Source organism: Mesoplodon densirostris, chromosome 5 (genome assembly GCF_025265405.1).
Source record: "Mesoplodon densirostris isolate mMesDen1 chromosome 5, mMesDen1 primary haplotype, whole genome shotgun sequence".
Taxonomy (NCBI): Eukaryota; Metazoa; Chordata; class Mammalia; order Artiodactyla; family Ziphiidae; genus Mesoplodon; species Mesoplodon densirostris.
In genome coordinates this window covers 68,205,357-68,225,287 of record NC_082665.1, presented here as the reverse complement: position 1 = coordinate 68,225,287, position 19,931 = coordinate 68,205,357, and the positions used below count along the sequence as shown (strand labels likewise).

General features: G+C 42.8%; 1 protein-coding gene across 1 annotated transcript; it reads right to left on the bottom strand.

Annotated features, from left to right (window-relative positions):
• Positions 1–2,687: 2,687 nt before the first annotated feature.
• On the bottom strand, positions 2,688–19,694 carry FBXO40 (F-box protein 40). The gene is made up of 5 exons (XM_060098817.1): positions 19,651–19,694; positions 19,162–19,252; positions 8,191–8,223; positions 5,385–7,295; positions 2,688–2,903 (listed from the first exon to the last, which is right to left on the bottom strand). The coding sequence occupies exons 1-5, from the start codon at positions 19,692–19,694 to the stop codon at positions 2,688–2,690; spliced, it is 2,295 nt and encodes a 764-aa protein (XP_059954800.1).
• Between the last annotated feature and the right edge of the window lie 237 nt (positions 19,695–19,931).

Genomic DNA, 19,931 nt, shown 5'->3' with positions numbered 1-19,931 from the left:
ATCCACCGTCTCTCTAAAAGGCTTCCCTTTTTCTCTAGTTGCCCTCTCACCATAAAATGTGCTTGATTGTGTAGGCCAGTAGATACCTGCAATACTCTGGTTTCCTGTGACATATACAATTAGATACCTTGTAAGATGTGTTTGATGATGTTGATCAGCTCAGCATTGTGCTGAAGGCAGCAGCTGGGAAAGTAAAGTGTGCCTGGAAGGGTGGGGCCCACAGAGCAGTGCGGTTAGTCTCCTGAATGCCCTCCCGAACCCTGGGCTGCCCAGATCGTCAAGGAAGAGCCCTCTGCTCTCTTCCTTTCTCTATACTTCTCATGCAGCTCACGGTAGCCCCGGATTTTCACCTCCCTTAGTCTACAGCTCCCCTTGCTTTCTTTTTCTAATAAAATAAGAAACCCAAAATGGATTTTCAGAACTTTCTTCCTCCATATAGGAAGGACTAGATTCAAAACACATGGAACTGAACCCTGGATCAGTTCCTTTTCTCCCACTTCACTGCTTAGCTGTCACAGTTATTCATCTTCACTGAATAAAATCTCAGCTCACATTCCAGTTATATGTTTTAGAAAATGGCGCCTTATATACAAATGTGAAATATAAACCAAACAATAAGGATTAGGAAAAATAGAGTTACGTTGCTGAATAGTACCAAGTGGCACATTATAATGGAAGATGAGCATACTTCTACTCTGGGATTTGCCTTAATGCCTTCTTGACTCTTCTCAGGGGTGTCATCTACTTCATCCATACCAGCTCTGGACCATGTTCAGAGGGAAACCCAGGCAATAACAAACATTTATATTGACTAGACTCTTTTTTGTTGGTGGTGGTTAAATTATTTGTTCTCTGCTCCCCCACAATGCCCATCCTCCTTTTCCCTTCTTTCTCACTTGCTGAGGACTGCTAGGAAAATGGCATCAGTTAAGGAGAGAGGGTTAGTGTTAGGGCTAGGGCTAGGGTGAGGGTTAGGGTTAGGGTTAAGATAAATAGCTCAGCCTTCCTGGCTTCAGCTATACCTGGAGAGCTGATAGGATATGCTTTTTGCACTGTGACCCAAGGACGTGAAGCCACACCAAACAAACCATCTCCATTTGCTTCCCAACTTAAAATCATCATGTGTCTAAAACCTATTTGGTAAAGAAAGAAGAGCTGCATGAAATCATGACCATTGTAGATAACTATGTGAGATAAGAATTTGCTGTACTAAAAAGCTTATCCCAATTTACTGCCATTGGCATGTCATTCTTTAGGGCAGTTGTTCTCAATCAGGAGCGATTTTGCTCCCAGAGAATTTTTAGCAATGTCTGGAGACATTTTTGGTTGTTATAGCTGTAGGGGTGCTACTGGTATCTATTGGATAGAGGTCAAGGATGTTGCTAAACATCCTATAACACATGGGACAGTCCCTTATGACAAAGAATTATCCAGTCTAAAATGTCAGTAGTTCCATGAAACCCTGCTTTAGGGGATGCCAGCTTCTATTGTGTATTTTTATTTTACTTTTGTTCTCATAAGTTTTAACTATTTGTTACCAAAACCCAGAAGTGTCACACATTTTTGACAGAATGCAGTCATGGCCAGCAATAGGTAGGAGCAATTATAGGGAATCACTATGTTCAGATGTCTTCCTTCTCAAGATTCCCAAGGGGGTACTCAAGTGATGTCTAGGACCCTGGTGACTGGTACCACAGGAGCTGCAGTGGGCCTTGTCTGGACTTTTCCAAATGCGAGGTCTCCTTGGGCTACCCTGTGCATTCTGACATGACACTGAAGTTGGTGTTAGTGTCTCGTGATCATTTCACTTAGCCCAGGTGGTGCTGGCCCGTGCCTGTGCTCTCCCTAATCCAGACGGAGAATATAATTTTCAGAGGAAAAGAACCTTGACTCTCAAGTCACTATTAAAATGTTTGAAAGTAGGGTCTGGCTTTTGGTCCTAATTTTCTCCATAAATATAATATCTCCTCTGGATTCTTCTTCATTTTTCAAGGCTGTCCTTCTATATGTTGCCAAGATTCTACACAACAATCTCATTCTAGGACCTCATTTCCATCTCTCATCCTTTGGCCTTTGGTGTCCTCAGGCTGTTGCTCTTAGCCTAGGTCTCTGTTCTTTCAGGCTGTTTGGACTGTCTGGGCTTAGAGGCAGTGGGGCAAGTAAAAAAAGCCCTGGACTTGGCTGTCAAGACAACCCCAGCTCCAGAAACTTCAAACTGTGGCCTTCACCCTGGGTGCCCTGGGGGGTATGTCAGTCCCCATCCCTACATTACCTGCTCCATATCATTAGAAGTGCTTATAAACTGAAAAGCTCTCCACAAATGCACAGGCCTGTGCTGGTTATGGAATTTCACGGCTCTCTCATCTCCAAAGGACTTGGACTCATCTTCCAAATGGCCTCAAGTCACCTATTTAAAATACTTCACAGACTGATTTATTTTAGAAAAAAAGTGGGGGGGGGGGGAAGGAGGAAATAAGTTATCAGTATGGAACTATAGCAGTTATACAAGCCATGGCTTAGGAAATTCTTCGGCATTGTGCAGCTGCTCAGGTTTTGAAGGACATTGCATGTTCCAAAACACCCAAATAAGCACATTTGCAGTTTACAGAAGGAAGTTCTCATAACCAAACTCTGTCGAACTTTCAGTAACCTTGAGTGGGAATCCAAGAATGGTGGCTTCTGAGCCTTTAGTAGGTGTGTCTTCCTCTTGGTCTGGCTTTAAAAGTGGTGACTAAAGTCTCTCGGGCCTGCTCATGGGGCTGACACATGCTGGTCAAAAGAATCGGGTCAGTCTTGTGTTCTACAACGTTGAAAGGACAGGACTTCAAGTGCTCAGACATGGAGGCAACTTCATTAAACTCCCAGCCCTTGATTTTGGAGAAGAGGCTGCTGAATTGCCAGATCTATGAGGAAAGAGAGAAGTTCCAAAGTAAACACTGGGCTGATACCCTCAGGCCGGCTTTATTTGAACAGTGTGGGGAAATGCCTTTCTGTTCTTCCTGTTCTTAGATTCCTGAGAGTATTTAGTGGCTGCAGCATACATTTGTTAGTCCTTTCTCCAGCATCCAATTCCTAGTTCCCCCTTCCAACTGATAATCATCCCAGCCAGCCATGTGGTGTGTGGAAATGACTAACACCAATCTGCTTATTGACATACACCCTTCCCCAATCCCCCACCTCCCCAGGAACAGTGGTTAGTTCTAGAATAGATATGGTTCAAATCAGGACAACAAGTGACAATGAGACTCTACTCCAGAACTTTTGTTTGTGATACCAAGAAGCAGATTCTCTTTTCCCCTCTGTGCTTGAACTTGGAAGCTACAGTCTTAGGAGCTTCTGGCAGCCACCAGGGACCATGAAGGGAGAACTGTGTCTTAGGGTGGAGCCACAAGCGAGGAAGTAGAGAAAAGAAATAGAAAGTAAAAAGGTCATTTGGGGGCCTTTTGAGCTGCTAGATCAAGCCATACCTGAAGCCATCACCTTTGCACTCTTCAGTTATATGGGCCAATAAATTCCCTTTATTGTTTGTCATGTTAAGTTGGTTTTCTATTGCTTAAAACTAAAACTATGCTAACTAATAAGAGTCTCAGTAGAACAGAAACCTTAGGAGAAATCTAGAAGTCTGGCACTCAAATCCCTGTGGGCCTTTCCACCTAGGATGTGGTGGCAAAGCCACTAGTTTTATAATCTGGCTATGAGGATAGGCATAATCTGATATCCTTCAACCTGATCATTACACCCTCAGTTTCTTGTCACTGTTACTATATAAGAAAAGTGTATCCTGTGATCTTGGAACTATTTCCCTTTGTACTTTAAAAGGCCATTTTAATATGAGCATTCTTTAGCTCCAACTAAATTCTCTTTCTTCCTTTCTGCAAGGAAATTAGTTTGTCCCAAATGATATTTAAGAGTGGTCAGCAATCACTGAATTGGGAAAAAATGTGAGCCAAAAAATAATGAAATTTCTAGTATGTAACTTAAATCATTTGCATTTGATTTTACAGAGGAAGAGATTAGGTAGTTCTAGATGATGCATTGTATCTTGGCGACACAATTCCCAAAGGCAGGGTCTTAGTCTCATTCATGTTTATGCCTAACACATGGTTGGTTGGCAGTCATGAACACATGGATTGCAGGCATGGATTCAAGCATGAATTCATGAGGGAGAGTCTGATAATTATTTTTTTGAAGAAGACTACTCAGGGAATAAATAATAGAATATATGCAAGATGTTTTAGACATAATCAATAAAACTAGATGTAAACATCTCCTAACTCCCCGATACCAGTTTGCATATACCCACATACTGGGAAGAGACTCAACAGTGAGATTTTGGAATTACTGACCTAAATGGGCATCATGAATTTGTGATTCACATTACCAATATATGTACCATAAGAGAGGATGCTACGGTGCTACGGCACCTTGGATATGATGAATTGGGAGCTTCACTTCTATAGAGTACAAGCCAATAGAACTTATAATACAGTTAAGCAAGCCTAACCTGATTGGGAAAAGGGGATGAGGTTTTTCCAAAGGGAAAGATTCTTTGATCTATGCAGCAGAGTTTTTTAAAAAAAATTAATAAGCATTTGAACCAAGGGAAATCAGTGGACCAAATTATTTTAGAATTTCAAAATGAATTCAACAGGGGCAAAACTTGTTTGTAAATAAATTAGTTGACATAGGGCTGAGGAGAATTTGTTGGCATATTGTATCAGTTGGGGTCCAGGCAGAAAACAGATGGCACACTCAAACTGGGTAATCTGAAGAGAATTTTAAAAAGGAATGATATACAAATGTGTGGGCAGGGTATAGAAAACCCAGGCTAGTAACAATCTAGAGTGTTACTACCCTAGGCCTGAAAGGGAGGAAGGAAGTCAATGGAACCCAGAATCAGTAACCTATCAGATATCAGATACAGCTGGAGGGACATGGCCAGTGCAAAATGTCGTGGAGGGGAGAATGCATGCAGGGAGGAAGCCAGAAGAATAGCTATGTCAACCTCACGCTTCTCCCTCCTGACCATCTCCTGCTGATACACTCCCGTTAGATTAGCCCAACTGGAAGCTGGGGGGCAGGGGAGCTGGTTAAGCTAGTCTGTAAAGATCAGCCTCCTGGGGGACAGATCACAATGGAGAATGGATCATGTGAGCAAATGGAAGACATGCAGGACACATACATAAATAGGCATTACCATTTGTATTGCCATTTTTATGTTTATGGATCTGTCTCCTCTACTACGCTGACCTCTTTGAGTTCATAGACTGTTTTATTCCCAGTAACCTAGTACAATCTCAGTGCCTAGTACACTGCTTGGTGCACAGAAGACCCTTAGTAAATACTTGTTGAATGAATGAATAAGTGAATGACTATTTACTTGCCTTTCTGTGAACTCTCCACGAGGTGCCTCCATGGGAATACCTCTTCTTCTTCCACTTCAGGAGGACCATCCCTCTCTCTTGTAACAAAGTGGCACAGATATTCCTCATCAGCACGGACACCTGGGAGAGCTGGGATAGGCTGATGCTGTCTAAGAACCCAGCAATGTACTGCAAGACCTCCAGGGGCAGGCTGGTTAGAGAATTCTGGTTTTTTCCTTCACGGCCTGAGAGATGGTTGTTCCCTCCCTCACTCAGCTCTGAAGCAACCTCCGGCTTGATGGCAAAGGTCTTGAGCTCCTGACTATAGATTACTTTTGCTTTTTTCCCTGGGGGACAGAAATGGTTTTGAATAAAGGTACATCCCAAGTAGGCAAGGGGGCATCGGTGCTGGAACCAACCATTGAGACATGACTGAATGTCTGTGTGGACATTCTTGAAATGTAGGGGGAATTCATCCCTCCTGAAGAATTTGTTGCAAGTGAAAGTAAAGGCAGAACTGCTCTTGTTGTGTCTCCTGGTCACACACTCACTGTGGAGCTCCATATGGAGCCCATTCAGATTGGCATTGGTTAGAAGGTCAGCCAGCACTGTCCTGGAGGAAAATTGTTCTGGCTCAAAACTGTATGTCTGTGTAGCAAAATCCATGAACACCCCATCAATGCTCCTGGATTCAGAGATGACATGACCTTTGAGTTCTCTTTCCAGAGCACACAGCAGGGTGGTCTTGATGAGATCTGATTTGGGCAGGTCCTCCACAGTGATCCCTAAATCCAAAGTATCTACTGCCTTGTGTTCACTTGGCCTAGAACTCAACAAGGTATCTCCGAGGTGAGCCCGCTTCCAGCAGTAGCTCACGGGAACTTTGAAGGTGTAAACAGTTTTCACTTCCTGAGCCTCAAGTTTGCCATAAACAAAGTCTCTCTCTTTAGGTGTACAAGCAGGCATCTGACCAAAGTGAATAAGCATCCTCCCATTGTGCACCAGGTACATATTATAGTCCTTTGCATCCACAGCTGTTTTCAGTCTTTCCAGAACACCATCCTGCCAAGGGGCAAACCCTGACTTTTCTATGGCTGCATGAAAGTCCGGCTGCTTCTGGTCTTCCTGTGTTTCTTTCCCTTTGGCAGCGCTCTTTTCTACCATGTTGTTGCTGCTGGAAATCTGTTCTTTCTCTGGGCCATCCCTGCTCTTGCTCTCACTGCTCACTGATGAGCTCGTTAAAACAGAGGCCGCATGCTCTTTGCTGAACATATTTTCCCACTTGTCAAACTTGGCTAGGTCCATCCCTTCTTTGGTTTTGGCTAATACCTCTCGTTCTTCTTGACTCAGCTCTGCCACCTCTCCGTTGGTGGTTGACAGAGAGCCGCTTGTTACCAAACCAGCATCTGCCCCACCCACCGCTCCTTCCATTTCCTTCCAGCTGGCTTCACCATTCATGGTAGGTTCCTCTTCCATGGGTTCTCTAGTTTCTGGGAAAAGTTCTACCATTTTCAGAGATCTAAAGAGGACCTTCTGGTCTTGGAGGGCCAGGGCTGTGTCCAAGCACTCCTCATTGGGAGTCTCTTTCATGATGTTCTCATGAAGGGCTGTTTCAGAGTCCAGGTTTGGCCAGCGGTTCCACTCCATGGAGCAGCAGACCACGCTGGCAGGGCACACTTGCAGGTGCTTGGCCAGCTTGTGACGGGAAATGGAAAGGGGGCAGCCGTACTCGGAGTTGAGGCACGGAACCTGTTCTAAAGGGCACAGGAGCTCGTGCTCTGCCTCTTTGCACATGTGGAAGGTAGCGCCGCAGGACCGGTGGCAGTTTATCACCAGGCAGGAGACACCAGCCTCCACAGGCATGTGGCAGTGACGGTTGAAGCATCTGTCACAGTGCCTGTGCTGCCCTGGTGGAGGCCTGCGCGCCCTACGCTGGAGACACCAAAGGCAAGGGGAAAGAGAAAACAAATGACTGCTGGAAGAGAAGCTCTATGCACGTCTGTGAGTGTTTCAGTTTTAATTGACTTATTTCCTGTTTATTCATGTTTATTGTAGGAAGCTTGAAAAATATAGAAAATCATAAGAAGAAAGCAAAAATACTCATAATCCCACACAACCTAGAAATAACAGCTATCAATACTCTTCTCTTTATTTCCCAATAGTTTATTCTACGTATTAGCTGTGTTGAGAATAGAAAAAAAAACAAAGGTGAAAGTAATGGGCTACAGGGTTGACAATTGCTATTTTTGAGTTGTGGGTTGTGGAGGATTTATATGACACAGTTAATACTATGAATACAATTTTGCATTCTGCTTTAACTTGCTATTATGACATGTCTAGGCTGTTTTATTAATTTTTCTTTGCAAACTTTCTTCATAATGGCAGTGTAACATTCCAGAATGAGTGTTCTGTCATTCATTTAACCAGCTACCACTAGAGAGTATGCTGGGAGGACGTGGGGCATGTCTGATTTTGTTCACATCTTGGTCCCCAGCACCTGTCACAGGGCCTGGACCATTGTAAGCACTCAGTAATATTTGCTGAATGAAGGAATTGTTAGCCATTTAGATTATACCTGGATTTTTTGCTTTTTCATATGTAAAGTTTTACTAAAAATCTTTGCTCACAGATCTTTCTCAGGTCTCTGATTTCCCCCCTATTCTGTGTCGGTTTCTTCTAGGTTCTGCTCTAGCATCTGTGGTTTGGCAAAGCCAATATATGTCATCAGACCAAAAGGATAAATCTGCCAGATGCTTGGGCTACAGGCTAAATGAAGCCAGACCTGGACCTGTGAAAGGTAAAGTTCCAATAAGCACCTGGTACTTACCATAGCTTCCAAATTTCTTCTTGCTTTGTAAATCTAGGGGAAAATATAAAAATACAAATATGAATGATTAGTAAGAAAAGCATTTTATCTGTTTTAACTGGGGCCAAAGAGACTTCATGTATTCTTCCACCACCCTGGAGGTAGGTGTCCTGGCCCACATTTTGCAGTCAAATATACTCTACCTAGCTACAACAATTGTTAACATTTTGCCCCTTTCACCTTCTCTCTCTCTCAACACACACACACACACACACACACACACACACACACTTTTTGCCGAACCACTTGAAGATAAGTTGCTGATGTCATGATACTTCATCTGTAAGCACTTCAGCATGTATTTCCTAAGAATAAAGACATTTTTTGTAACTACAGTAACATTATCTCACCTAAGAAAATGAAAAATAATTTTCTAATATCATGTAACATGCTGTCTATATTCAAATTTCCCCAATTATCTCCAAAATATCTTCTGTACTTTTAAAAAAACAACTCAGTTTTGAACCAGGATCCCTTTAAGGTTAATTTATTACATTTGTTTGTTAAATCCTTTTAGCCTCTTTTCCTCTGGAAAATCCCCCTCAACTTTTCTTTTTTAGAAGAGACAGCCTTAAATCTCAAGGAAATTGTATGCTAGTTCATTCATGTATTCATCTGTTCATCCATTCATTCAACAAACATTTTTGATTACCTACTATGTACCAGTAAGTGAGCATAACGGTCACCTGGACTGCTTGTTAAAGTGGCTTTAAACACTATTGTTCATTAGAATCAGCTGTGATTCTTGTTAAATATATAGATCCCCACTGTTCAATATGGTAGCCACTGGCCACATGTGGCTATTTAAATTTAAATTAATCAAAATGAACTAGAATTAATAATTCAGTTCCTCAAGTCATATTAGCTACACTTCAAGTGTTCAGTAGCTACTCTATTGGACAACACTACTATAGATGCTGGCTGCACCCCTGACCTGAGCGAAGGGTGTATCCTGGAATTTACATTCTTAACACATTCCCCAGATGACTCATGCACTATAAGAGTGAAAGAGGGATCACGCCAGAATCCCTCTTAAGCTATAGAGGGATACCTCATACCCTAATAGTCAGCCTGACCATCAGTAGCTTCAGGATTAACTAGAAGATTAATCAGACAGAGAGGGAACTGAGCAGGGTGGAAAGGCTGTGAGGGTAGGACTGAGATGGAGCAGAATAGGATCAGGCAAAGAGCACATCTTTTGTATGCAAGAGTCTAGCTACTTGATCTTTTAACATACAATTTAACATTCAGGTAGGCTCCTGCCATATTCCAGATCACTCCTGGGAGGGAAAAGCCCATTATGGACTTATAGAAATTCATAAATATTAGGCTCAAGCATCTAGAATTATTTGGTACTCAATAAGGAACCATTTACCATTGTAATTGGGGTGTTAACCAGTAGTAGTGGAAGAATGGAGTGGAAAGACCTAGAGTTAGAAACTGCTATGTAGAGAACACGATGGAAGCTGAGATCGTGAGACTGATGACAGTAGAAATAGGCAAGATGAGACAGACAGGAGACATTACAAGGGATGATCAACTAACATTTTTGTTTCTGGCTGGAGATAGGGGAAGAAGAAGAGTCAAAGGTGATGCCAAGAAAGTGAACTAAGGAGAGAGAATGTTGGGTGTAATTCTGAGAAAAATAGAGGTCTAAGGAGGGAACTGTTTTGGGAAGACAAATGGGTCCAGCGAGTGTAATACAAGTTGCTTTAGGTGATGACAGATCATGTGTGTGGGAAGATGAAGGGTTAGAATATAGAGATTCAGACTTGAGAATTATCCACTTAAAAGTAAGAGGAAGCCATAACTGGGGAGGTGAGAACACAGAATAGAAATCTGAGCCATGAAGTAGAAGGCTAGGTAGGACCACTTTGGGGACAATAAGAAGAAGCAGAGCCAGAGAAGGAGAGACCAGTGAGCTAAGAGAGTCAGGACTATGTTGCCAGATGTAAAGAAAAGGGTGAGTGATGGCCTCCAATGCTGCTGTGAGGTTAAGAACAGGGATGACAATGCCACTGCTCATGGCAGGTCCCCAAGGAGCCCTTGCCAGAGCATTTGCATTTCAGCTGTGAGGTGGGACCCTTGGCCATTCAAAATCTAGCATTTGTTCGGAGTAGAGGAGAAAGCTATTAAGCACACACTCCAATGTTGGCAGGGCCTGTGCCCTGGCTGGGAGAATGTGATCATCGGTTTTCTATTCATAACAGACATTCAGCAGGAATAGACTCTGGATGACTCCAGGTCCCTTGTTGGTTTTTAGGTGGGGAAGAAGAGGCAGATCACAAATGGAGTAAGGTTATGTGAAAAAAGCTAACAGCACCAGGAATGTCCAACTTCATATTTGCCAACCAGGTTCTGTCACAAAGTTGAGCCCAGTTTCCAGCAAGGGCAAAGCAGCCCTGGCTAGTTCTGTGCACTCAGTGTATGTAGTGAGAACTCTGCCCCTATCAGCAGGCATGTGTCTGGCTGGAGGGACAACAGTGATGAACTCTAAGCCCAATCATTTCTTTTTCTCCCTCTTCTTCCTCTTCCTCTCCTCCTTCTTCTTTTTTTAATTGAAGAATAGTTGATTTACAATGTTGTGTTAGTTTCAGGTGTACAGCAAAGTGATTCAGTTATATATACATCTATATCAATTTTTTTCAGATTATTTTCCCTTATAGGTTATTACAAAATATTGAGTATAATTCCCTGTGCTACACAGTAGGTACTTGTTGCCAATCATTTCTTATCCTTCAGCATTATAAAGATGGTTCTTAGCAACAGCGTTATTGAAACTGGGAACATTTGTGGTGGAATCTTATTGCTCTCCATCTCTTGGGAGGTTATTTGAAAATATTCCTTTAAGAGAAAAGAAAAGCAATGCAGGCAGGCAACAAAGATGCTGTTGCTTTATGTTGCTATTTAAAGATCTTCTGCCAGGCTCTGGAGCTGCCCCAGATGGGTGACTTTGAGAGAAGGCATGTGCTGAGCAGAAAGACACTGAGTGGAGATGAATTTTTGGAGACATTTGTCAGTGGAGGAAAGGAGAAAGACAAATATAGCTAAGGGCATAAAGAAATCACATCTGAACCTTTTGTTGTATATCTGGAGGAAATCTTTCCCACTGCGATAAAGGACAATCCAAAATGGTTGATAGTCTAATTATTGCTGGAGAAACAGGGTAACCAATCATCCTGGTTTGCCTTGGTCTCTCCTGGTTTGAGCACTGAAAGTCCCAGGTCCCAGGAAACCTCTTATTCCCAGGCAAACTTAGACAGCTGATTGGTCACCTTAGGTTGGAGTCAGCTGGTGTTGCCTCAATTTAATCAAATTAGATTTATCATTGGTTGTCTTGTGACATGAGATGCCCTGTTCTCCCAATTTCTGTTCCTGTGCAGTGACTGGATTCTTATCCTCCATGGGGTCTGTCTGACTTTCCCAGGTGGAGTGATTTCTCCATTTTGGATGTCATAGTGGAAGAGAAATAAAATATTAGTGCTTAACATGTGCGTTTACATAACATCTCATTTAATCCTCACAATAATAATGTGAGGTGGGTATTACCATCTCCAGTTTACTGATAAGGACACTGAGGCACAAAGAAGCCTAAGTTTGTCTTGCTTCAAACTCTACTGTCTGCTACATCGCACTGTGTCCATCGGAGACCCATAGAGACATTTGTGGTCCATCTCCATGATTTGGGGAGAATGCAAGCCCATGGCTAGAGTCTGTAAGGGGAAAGCCTTTTTTCCCTCAGTTGGGGCACAGAAAGGTGTCTCTACCTGTATAACCTTTCCAAATTGTAGAGAAGCTGGATGCTTCACATTAGGAAGCACCTCCATGCCTATGATGAATTTTTTTTTTTTTTTGTCCTCCTCTGGACCACAACCCATACTGTGCCCTTCTGAATAGAGGAAACAAGAAGACTGAACAGGTCCCATGCCTTTGCATTTCAGGGAATACAAATGTGGCAGGGAAGATTTTTAAGGTTAAAAATCTGCACTATAGGAACTTCCCTGGTGGCACAGTGGTTAAGAATCCTCCTGCCATTGCAGTGGACACGGGTTCGATCCCTGGTCCAGGAAGATCCCACACGCCGCGGAGCAACTAAGCCTGTGCACCTCAACTACTGAGCCTGTGCTCTAGAGACCATGATCCACAACTACTGAGCCCATGTGCCACGACTACTGAGGCCTGTGCACCTAGAGCCCATGCTCTGCAACAAGAGAAGCCACTGCAATGAGAAGCCCACACACTGCCACGAGGATTAGCCCCCCATCACCGCAACTAGAGAAAGCCCACTCACAGTAACGAAGACCCAAGGCAGCCAAAAATAAATTAATTAATTCATTAATTAAAAACAATTAAACAAATTTTCAGGTGTTTATCTGCCATTATCATTAAAAAAATCTGCACTATAGTATGGAGTCTGACATTTAAAATGAAATACCTACCAAATCAAAGCATATAGATTATAGAAACTCTTCACTGTGAAAAAGCTGACAAAATTCTATGCCTGAAACAGAGTATGGTTATCCAGGTGACATTTTCCCCTTCAGTTTCTATGCCCCTATATTCACCTTTAAATTCTTGCTTCCTGTCTGAAAAGGAAATACATACATTCCCTCCTCTTAAAAATGAACTTCAATCAAGTCTATGGCCAAAAACACTCTCCCCAAAATATGTTTTTTTTAATGTACGATTTTGACCATTTTTTAAAACATAAATTTATTTATTTGTTTATTTATTTATTTATTTATGGCTGAGCTGGGTCCTCATTGCTGCACACGGGCTTTCACTAGTTGTGGCGAGCGGGGGCTACCCTTCGTTGTGGTGTGTGGGCTTCTCATTGTGGTGGCTTCTCTTTGCAGAGCACGGGTTCTAGGCACGCGGGCTTCAGTAGTTGTGGCACGGGGGCTCTAGACCGCAGGCTCAGTAGTTGTGGTGCACGGGTTTAGTTGCTCTGCAGCATGTGGGATCTTCCTGTACCAGAGCTCAAACCTGTGTCCCCTGCATTGGCAGGTGGCTTCCCAACCACTGCACCACCAGGGAAGCCCCCAAAATTTGTTTTAAAGTTCTGTCTAGAGGAGACAAAATAATATACTTTAGACTTAAATAGTTGAGAGAGCTGCACAGAACTAGATTTTACTGATTGTACTGTATGAAGTTTAACTAGAATATGAGTAGGTAAAAGGACCAGGTGCGTGAGTTTGGGGGATGAATATTTCTTTAAAGAAATAGAGGAGAATTTAGAACTTGGCAGGGGAGCAGACACTATTTGACACAGGTTGTGGTGCTTTGCGGATCACTCAGAAAGGAGAAGTTAATAAGTAAAGGCAAGTCAACTAGAAAGTGGTCCTTAAAATGTGGTACCTAGACTAATAGCATCAGAATTACCTGGGAACTGGTTAGAAATGTACATTATTGGGCCCTACCAAATCAGACCTACCAGCTGATTCTACTGTAAGTTCAAGTTTGAGAGCTAGATGAGCCTGATATTATGTCCCAATCACAAAGAAACTACTGCCCAGTTAGGTGGGAAGGCCTAGGAGAAAGATCTGAAAGGGCAGTTGGCAAATCTATCCATTTCTTTCAATCTCCACCACCAGGCCCAAGTCCAAGCACCATCATCTCTCATCCAGTCTGGGGAAACAGCCTTATAATCAGTCTTACTCCTCCCATTTTGATGCCCATTCATCAGCAGAAAGAGTGATTTTAACAACTTTTTTTTTTTTTTTGGCTGCATTGGGTCTTCGTTGCCGTCTATGGGCTTTCTCTTGTTGTAGTGAGCAGGGGCTACTCTTCGTTGTGGTGCACAGGCTTCTCATTGCGGTGGCTTCTCTTGTTGTGGAGCACGGGCTCTAGGTGCGTGGGCTTCAGTAGTTGTGGCATGTGGGCTCAGTAGTTGTGGCTTGCGGGCTCCAGAGCACAGGCTCAGTAGTTGTGGCTCACGGGCTTAGTTGCTCCACGGCACGTGGGATCTTCCCGGACCAGGGCTCGAACCTATGTCTCCTGCATTGGCAGGTGGATTCTTAAACACTGCACCACCAGGGAAGTCCCAGCAACTTTTAATATTAGATCATTACTTCCCTGCTTAAAATCTTTAGGGTATTCTATCCCATCACAAGGAATAAGCTCTGATGTCATTTTCTTGGCCTACAGGGCCCTACATGAATGTCCCTTGCTTGCCTCTTTTACCTCACCTCTCTCCCTTGAGCACTTAGCTCCAGCCTTGCTGCTCATTCCTCATTCCTGTACTTGTTCTTTCTCCCAAGAGAATTCTTCCCTTGCTCTTTAATTGCTTATGGGTTGCTTCTTGCTATTCAGATTTCACCTTACCTGCTACCTCCACAGAGTTCTTACCTGACACACCCAATCTAAAGTAAATTAATGAGGGAATTCCCTCGTGGTCCAGTGGTTAGGACTCTGCTCTTTCATTGCTGAGAGCGCAGGTTTAATCCCTGGTCAGGGAATTACGATCCCATAAACTGCACGGAGCGGCCAAAAAATTAAAAATTAAAAATAAAATAAAGTAAATTAATGAACACTCTCATGTTCTGCTGAGTAATTTTTGACAAGTTATTGAATCTCCCTAAAGGTAATTTATTCATCCATAAAATGGGGCTCATCATAACCCATAGGATTGTGTGAGGATCAAATGAGATAGGGTACGTGTCTAGTGTACAAGAGTCACTCAACTGTTCATCCTTCCCCTATCAGGAAGGTCATTCTCATGGTTACTACCCTTGTCCAGACCTTATTTCTTCCTATTACATCATTCCCAGAGCCCTTGGCTGGTTGTTCAATTTTTAGTTCTCCCCCACTCCAATGGATCTTACATACACTGCCAGCTTAATCATCCTCAAACCCCATTAAAAAAAAATCTTACCTCACTCCTTTAAGGACGTGAATCTCCCTAATTTCCCCCACTTTTGGCCCCTTGTAATCACCACAAAGCAGTCATTTCTCAAGCACTTAGGAATTCAAATAGTACAGTATCAGGCCCGGAGGACCTTTCAGATGCTCCCAAGGCAACTTGAAGTCCTCTTTGCTTCCCAGGCCTCAAGTTCATAATTTTAATTGTTTACCTACATTAGTTTGTTCATTAATTTGAAAAGGAAGGTTTTGGACTTCCCTGATGGTGCAGTGGTTAATAATCTGCCTGCCAGTGCAGGGGACACAGGTTCGATCCCTGGTCCGGGAAGATCCCAGGGCGCCCGTGTGCCACAACTACTGAGCCTGTGCTCTAGGGCTCGTGAGCCACAACTACTGAAGCCTGAGTGCCTAGAGCCTGTGCTCTACAACAAGAGAAGCCACCACAATGAGAAGCCCGCGCACCGCAACAAAGAGTAGCCCCTGCTCGCCGCAACTAGAGAAAGCCTGCCAGCAGAAATGAAGACCCAACACAGCCATAAATAAATAAATAAATAAATAAATTTATTAAATAAATAAATAAATAAAAAGGAAGGTTTCAATTGAGACTTGTCTCCTCTCTTGCGACTGACTCTGGGTGTTGGTACAACCCGAGGGAAGTTGCTGTGATGGTGTGAGTGGTGAACGACCTGATGAAGGGCATAAATGGAACAGAAGTGCTGGGACCTGTGGAATGTGTGCAGGCTGTGAAAGGAGCTCTGACTGGAATATCAGTGGAGGGTGGGAATGCCCCAGGAGGGGTACAGGAATGATTTCTGAGGCACTGAGAGTGAGTACAGCTAACACGGCTCCCAGCACTCCATCAGCCTTCAGTGAAGGATTGGATTGGATGGAGTTGAACAGGACCCTAAAGAAACACCTGTGAGAGCACAGGTCTGGACAAGGGTAGTAACCATGAGAATGACCTTCCTGATAGGGGAAGGATGAATAGTTGAGTGACTCTTGTACACTAGACACGTACCCTATCTCATTTGATCCTCACACAATCCTATGGGTTATGATGAGCCCCATTTTATGGATGAATAAATTACCTTTAGGGAGATTCAATAACTTGTCAAAAATTACTCAGCAGAACATGAGAGTGTTCATTAATTTACTTTATTTTATTTTTAATTTTTAATTTTTTGGCCGCTCCGTGCAGTTTATGGGATCGTAATTCCCTGACCAGGGATTAAACCTGCGCTCTCAGCAATGAAAGAGCAGAGTCCTAACCACTGGACCACGAGGGAATTCCCTCATTAATTTACTTTAGATTGGGTGTGTCAGGTAAGAACTCTGTGGAGGTAGCAGGTAAGGTGAAATCTGAATAGCAAGAAGGAACCCATAACACCTGTGAAACACCTGTGAGAGCAATTTGAGACCTTTAGGAGGAAGGGGTAATGATGTCAGATATATGATAATTTGTGGTTTTTTTGTTGTTGTTTTGTTTTAAAGGAAGAAAAAGAAATGTTTTCAACTTTATTTGGTTAATGTTGCCTTAACTGAATGGAAAAGACTCAGTGGACTCCAGTTATAACAGATACTCTGAATGCTGCCAGAATTGTTTGTAGGAGGTTACACTTGTTCTCGACACTTACAGTCATAGAATCAGAAATCTGGATCAGGTAGATAACCAGAAATCCTCTGCTCTGGAGCTTCTCAAACTTCAGTGTGCATAGGAATCACCTGGACAATCTTTTTTGAAATGCAGCTTCTGATCTGGTAGCACAAATGGTCTAGGAAAGGGTCTAGTTTAAACTCTTCATTTTTTACAAGAGAAACTGAGACCCAGAGAAGTAATGTCTTGCTTATGCTCCCACAGTCTCTGATTCTAATCACATGTTTTTCTTTTTTCTATTTCACCTTGATAGTTTACTGAGAAATTCTGTAGAAACCACAGTGCCACACAGAGCTACCTGCATGACGATGGCCAAGGGCATGTGGGCAGCTTAGATGGTACCAAGGGCAAAGCAGGACAAGGCCTGGAAGAATGAGGAAGAGGTGGTGACCAAGTGTCACTGGCCAACAAGGTCATGAGAAAGCATAAAGCAGGTATATTTAAATCACTGACTCAAGCAAAAGAGAATGCAATTAACAGAAAATAGTTTTAACCTTCTTCACTATAAAGTTAGTAGGCAATCAGGGTTGGTGTCAGGGAGGTATTTTTAGGCAAGGGGCCCTCCCAGCACCCCTCACATGATGCAGCGAATATTTTGCCTCCTCATGTGGCTAGCCCTGGCAATAATTATTTATTCCTGAGCTTTAACTTTAGTGGAAGTGACAAGGTCAAGAGTTAAAGAACAGAGATTAACTGTTAACCTATTAACCAGCCAATTAATCTGTTACTTTAATTATATATTGTTAATCTGTTTCCCTGCTATGGAGATACTTGATTCTATGGAAAGAAAATGTATAAAGTTAGATATTAAAGTAATCCCTTTGCATCTTGAGATTTTAACACAACCAGTTGGCTGAGGATAGTTCCCACATCTGGTCGCATAATCCTGGGCTTTCAGGCTATGATGTCAGTCCTTTCACTATACCCTAAAAATCATCCTCCCTCAAATCTATTCAACCTCACCATCTGCAGTTCTGTACCTACACTAGAAATCTCTCTACCTTTAAACTTTCTAGTTATTTAATTAGCTAGTTAATTCTCGTATCTTGTACTTATTTTATTAGTTTCAGTATTTTAAATTACTGCTTTGTATTGGCCAAGAAAGGGCAAACTAGATGGATTATTTAGGAGTAGCTCTGAGTCAGCCAATCTGGTTGGTTACTGCTAAGCTAACATGCCCATCTTGCTAGGAAAGTACCTGGTATACCCCTTGAAGACCTTTGTGCCATGGAAACTCTGACAAAATTAAATGAAGTTAGGCAATTATACACAGTGAATTTGATTGTGCCTAGCAAACAGGCATAATTATAACCCAGACACCTATAGCAGAGTTATGGGATGCATCTGGAGGTTACAGAGGCAGGCAAGAAGGAACCAGGAGTTAAAGTGTCTGGTGGTAGGTCTCCTTTTACTTGGGTAGCTTTAGCCTGTACAGTGCAAAGTTCAGAGTGTACAGAATCCCTTTTGCTGCACAGGCCACTTCCTAGGATGTCCTTAGCTGAACTTTTAACTATATAACACTAAAGCAAGGTCCAGAGGAAAACAGGAAAATAAACACTGCTCCCTATCCCTGCCAATTTGTTTGTACATGCAACACTATGCTGTTATTCCCAAAGCTAGAAATAACCTATCTACACTTTAAAGTGTTTGACTCCTCAAGTATCATTAATCATTTTACTTTTGTCCTCCTGGATTTGCAAGTTTCAAATTTGTGATAATTTTTGGTTTGCATGTGTATACCATTTTTCAACTTGTAAAATACTTTCACTTCTATTCCATAGATGCATTTGGATTCAAGAGAGCTGGGGAGGAGTGAGTCATGTTTAGGGAATATAGTTAAAGAAAAACAGGTTTTAAACTCTGCAGGCAGAATATAAATAATATATGCAGTAAATACAACTGTGCTAAATTAACTGGTAGAGTGACACAGGTGATGGAATTTAAAGTACATGAGACTGACTTGCAGTTAACATAGCAAATGCTGATTGGGGAAAAATCACAACATTTGGACTTCAGAAAACAGAAATCCTGGGTTCTGGGCCTTCCACCTATTTCCTCACCACCTCCCCCCTCCCCCCCCCCACCCTGCCATCCTGAACCCCCATCAATACTGTGTAACCTTAGAGATAGCACATAACCACTATGTGCTACCACTATGGTTGATTTTAGAAGAAAGAGCCTAAGCTGTTAGAAAGCAGGTCATGTCTTCCTGCTCTAAGATTTTAGATTCAAAGCAGGAGTTTACCTATGGCTGGGTCTCATTCTCAGCACTAACCTCTTCTCCCCCATATGTAACTTAATTTGCTTCACAATCCTCTTACTCAGAGCAAAATGGTGATATGCCGCTCAGCCTCTGCCTCTATGTTCACTACTCTAAATTTCCCCTTGATGAACCTGCCCACATTTGAAAAGCTTACCTTAATGGCATGGGCTGAGTCAGCATCTGCTGCACTTGTGTCTCTTGATGGTGAGAAAGTAGACTGCTGGAGGTGGCTCGGCGTGCATTGGCTGCAGCAGAGGACAAAGTTTTGTCGAGGAGTTAGGGAAAGGAGAAAAAAACTTCAACAGAAATAGTTCAAGTGTTTTGAAGTTAAAAATAAAACTATATCACAAGGGGCAATGTGACCAGGCTCAGCTTACGATTTTTTCTTTCTCCTGGATTTGTCCACACTCCGTCTCTGTTGGAGTGGCAGTTAGCAGGGGAAGCCGGAAGGCAAGCGGGGTTTTATATCAATGGGTTTTCTTTCCCTTGAGGAAGAAGGAAACTCCTTGTAAGAAGGATCATTTCAAGGCCCGAGCAGCCTCCCAGAGTCCTGTGCATGTGGTTGGCAGATCCAGCTGTGCCCACAGTGGCTGGTGGAGCACTCAGGACAGGCTGCTGCTCTAATTATAACCGTGCTTTTCACCTAAACCTATCACTGGCTGAGGCAGCAACTTGCGCAAGTGACATGTGGTCCTGTTTCTGTTTCTCCCATTTCTTGTCGTGACAAGTGGCTGTCCTCTCCTGGCCCTCTTCTTTCCCGGATGGTTGGGAAAGGAAGATTTTGTAATTCAGAAATCAGGCATAGGATAAGTCCAGTCTGAGAAAATTAGAGGTGGTAGGAGGCTTAGCTATCACTTAGTCCAACTCTCTCATTTTACAGATGAGAAGACAGAGAAGAGAAAGTAAATTGTTCGCCTAGATCTT

Excerpts from the sequence above, each read along its gene's own strand:
- FBXO40 (XM_060098817.1), bottom strand. The coding sequence starts at position 19,694 with ATGTCACTTGCGCAAGTTGCTGCCTCAGCCAGTGATAGGTTTAG. Across the intron at positions 8,224-19,161 it reads ACTCAGCCCATGCCATTAAG|ATTTACAAAGCAAGAAGAAA; the intron begins GTAAGCTTTTCA and ends ATTTTCCCCTAG. Across the intron at positions 2,904-5,384 it reads CGTGGAGAGTTCACAGAAAG|ATCTGGCAATTCAGCAGCCT; the intron begins GCAAGTAAATAG and ends CTTTCCTCATAG.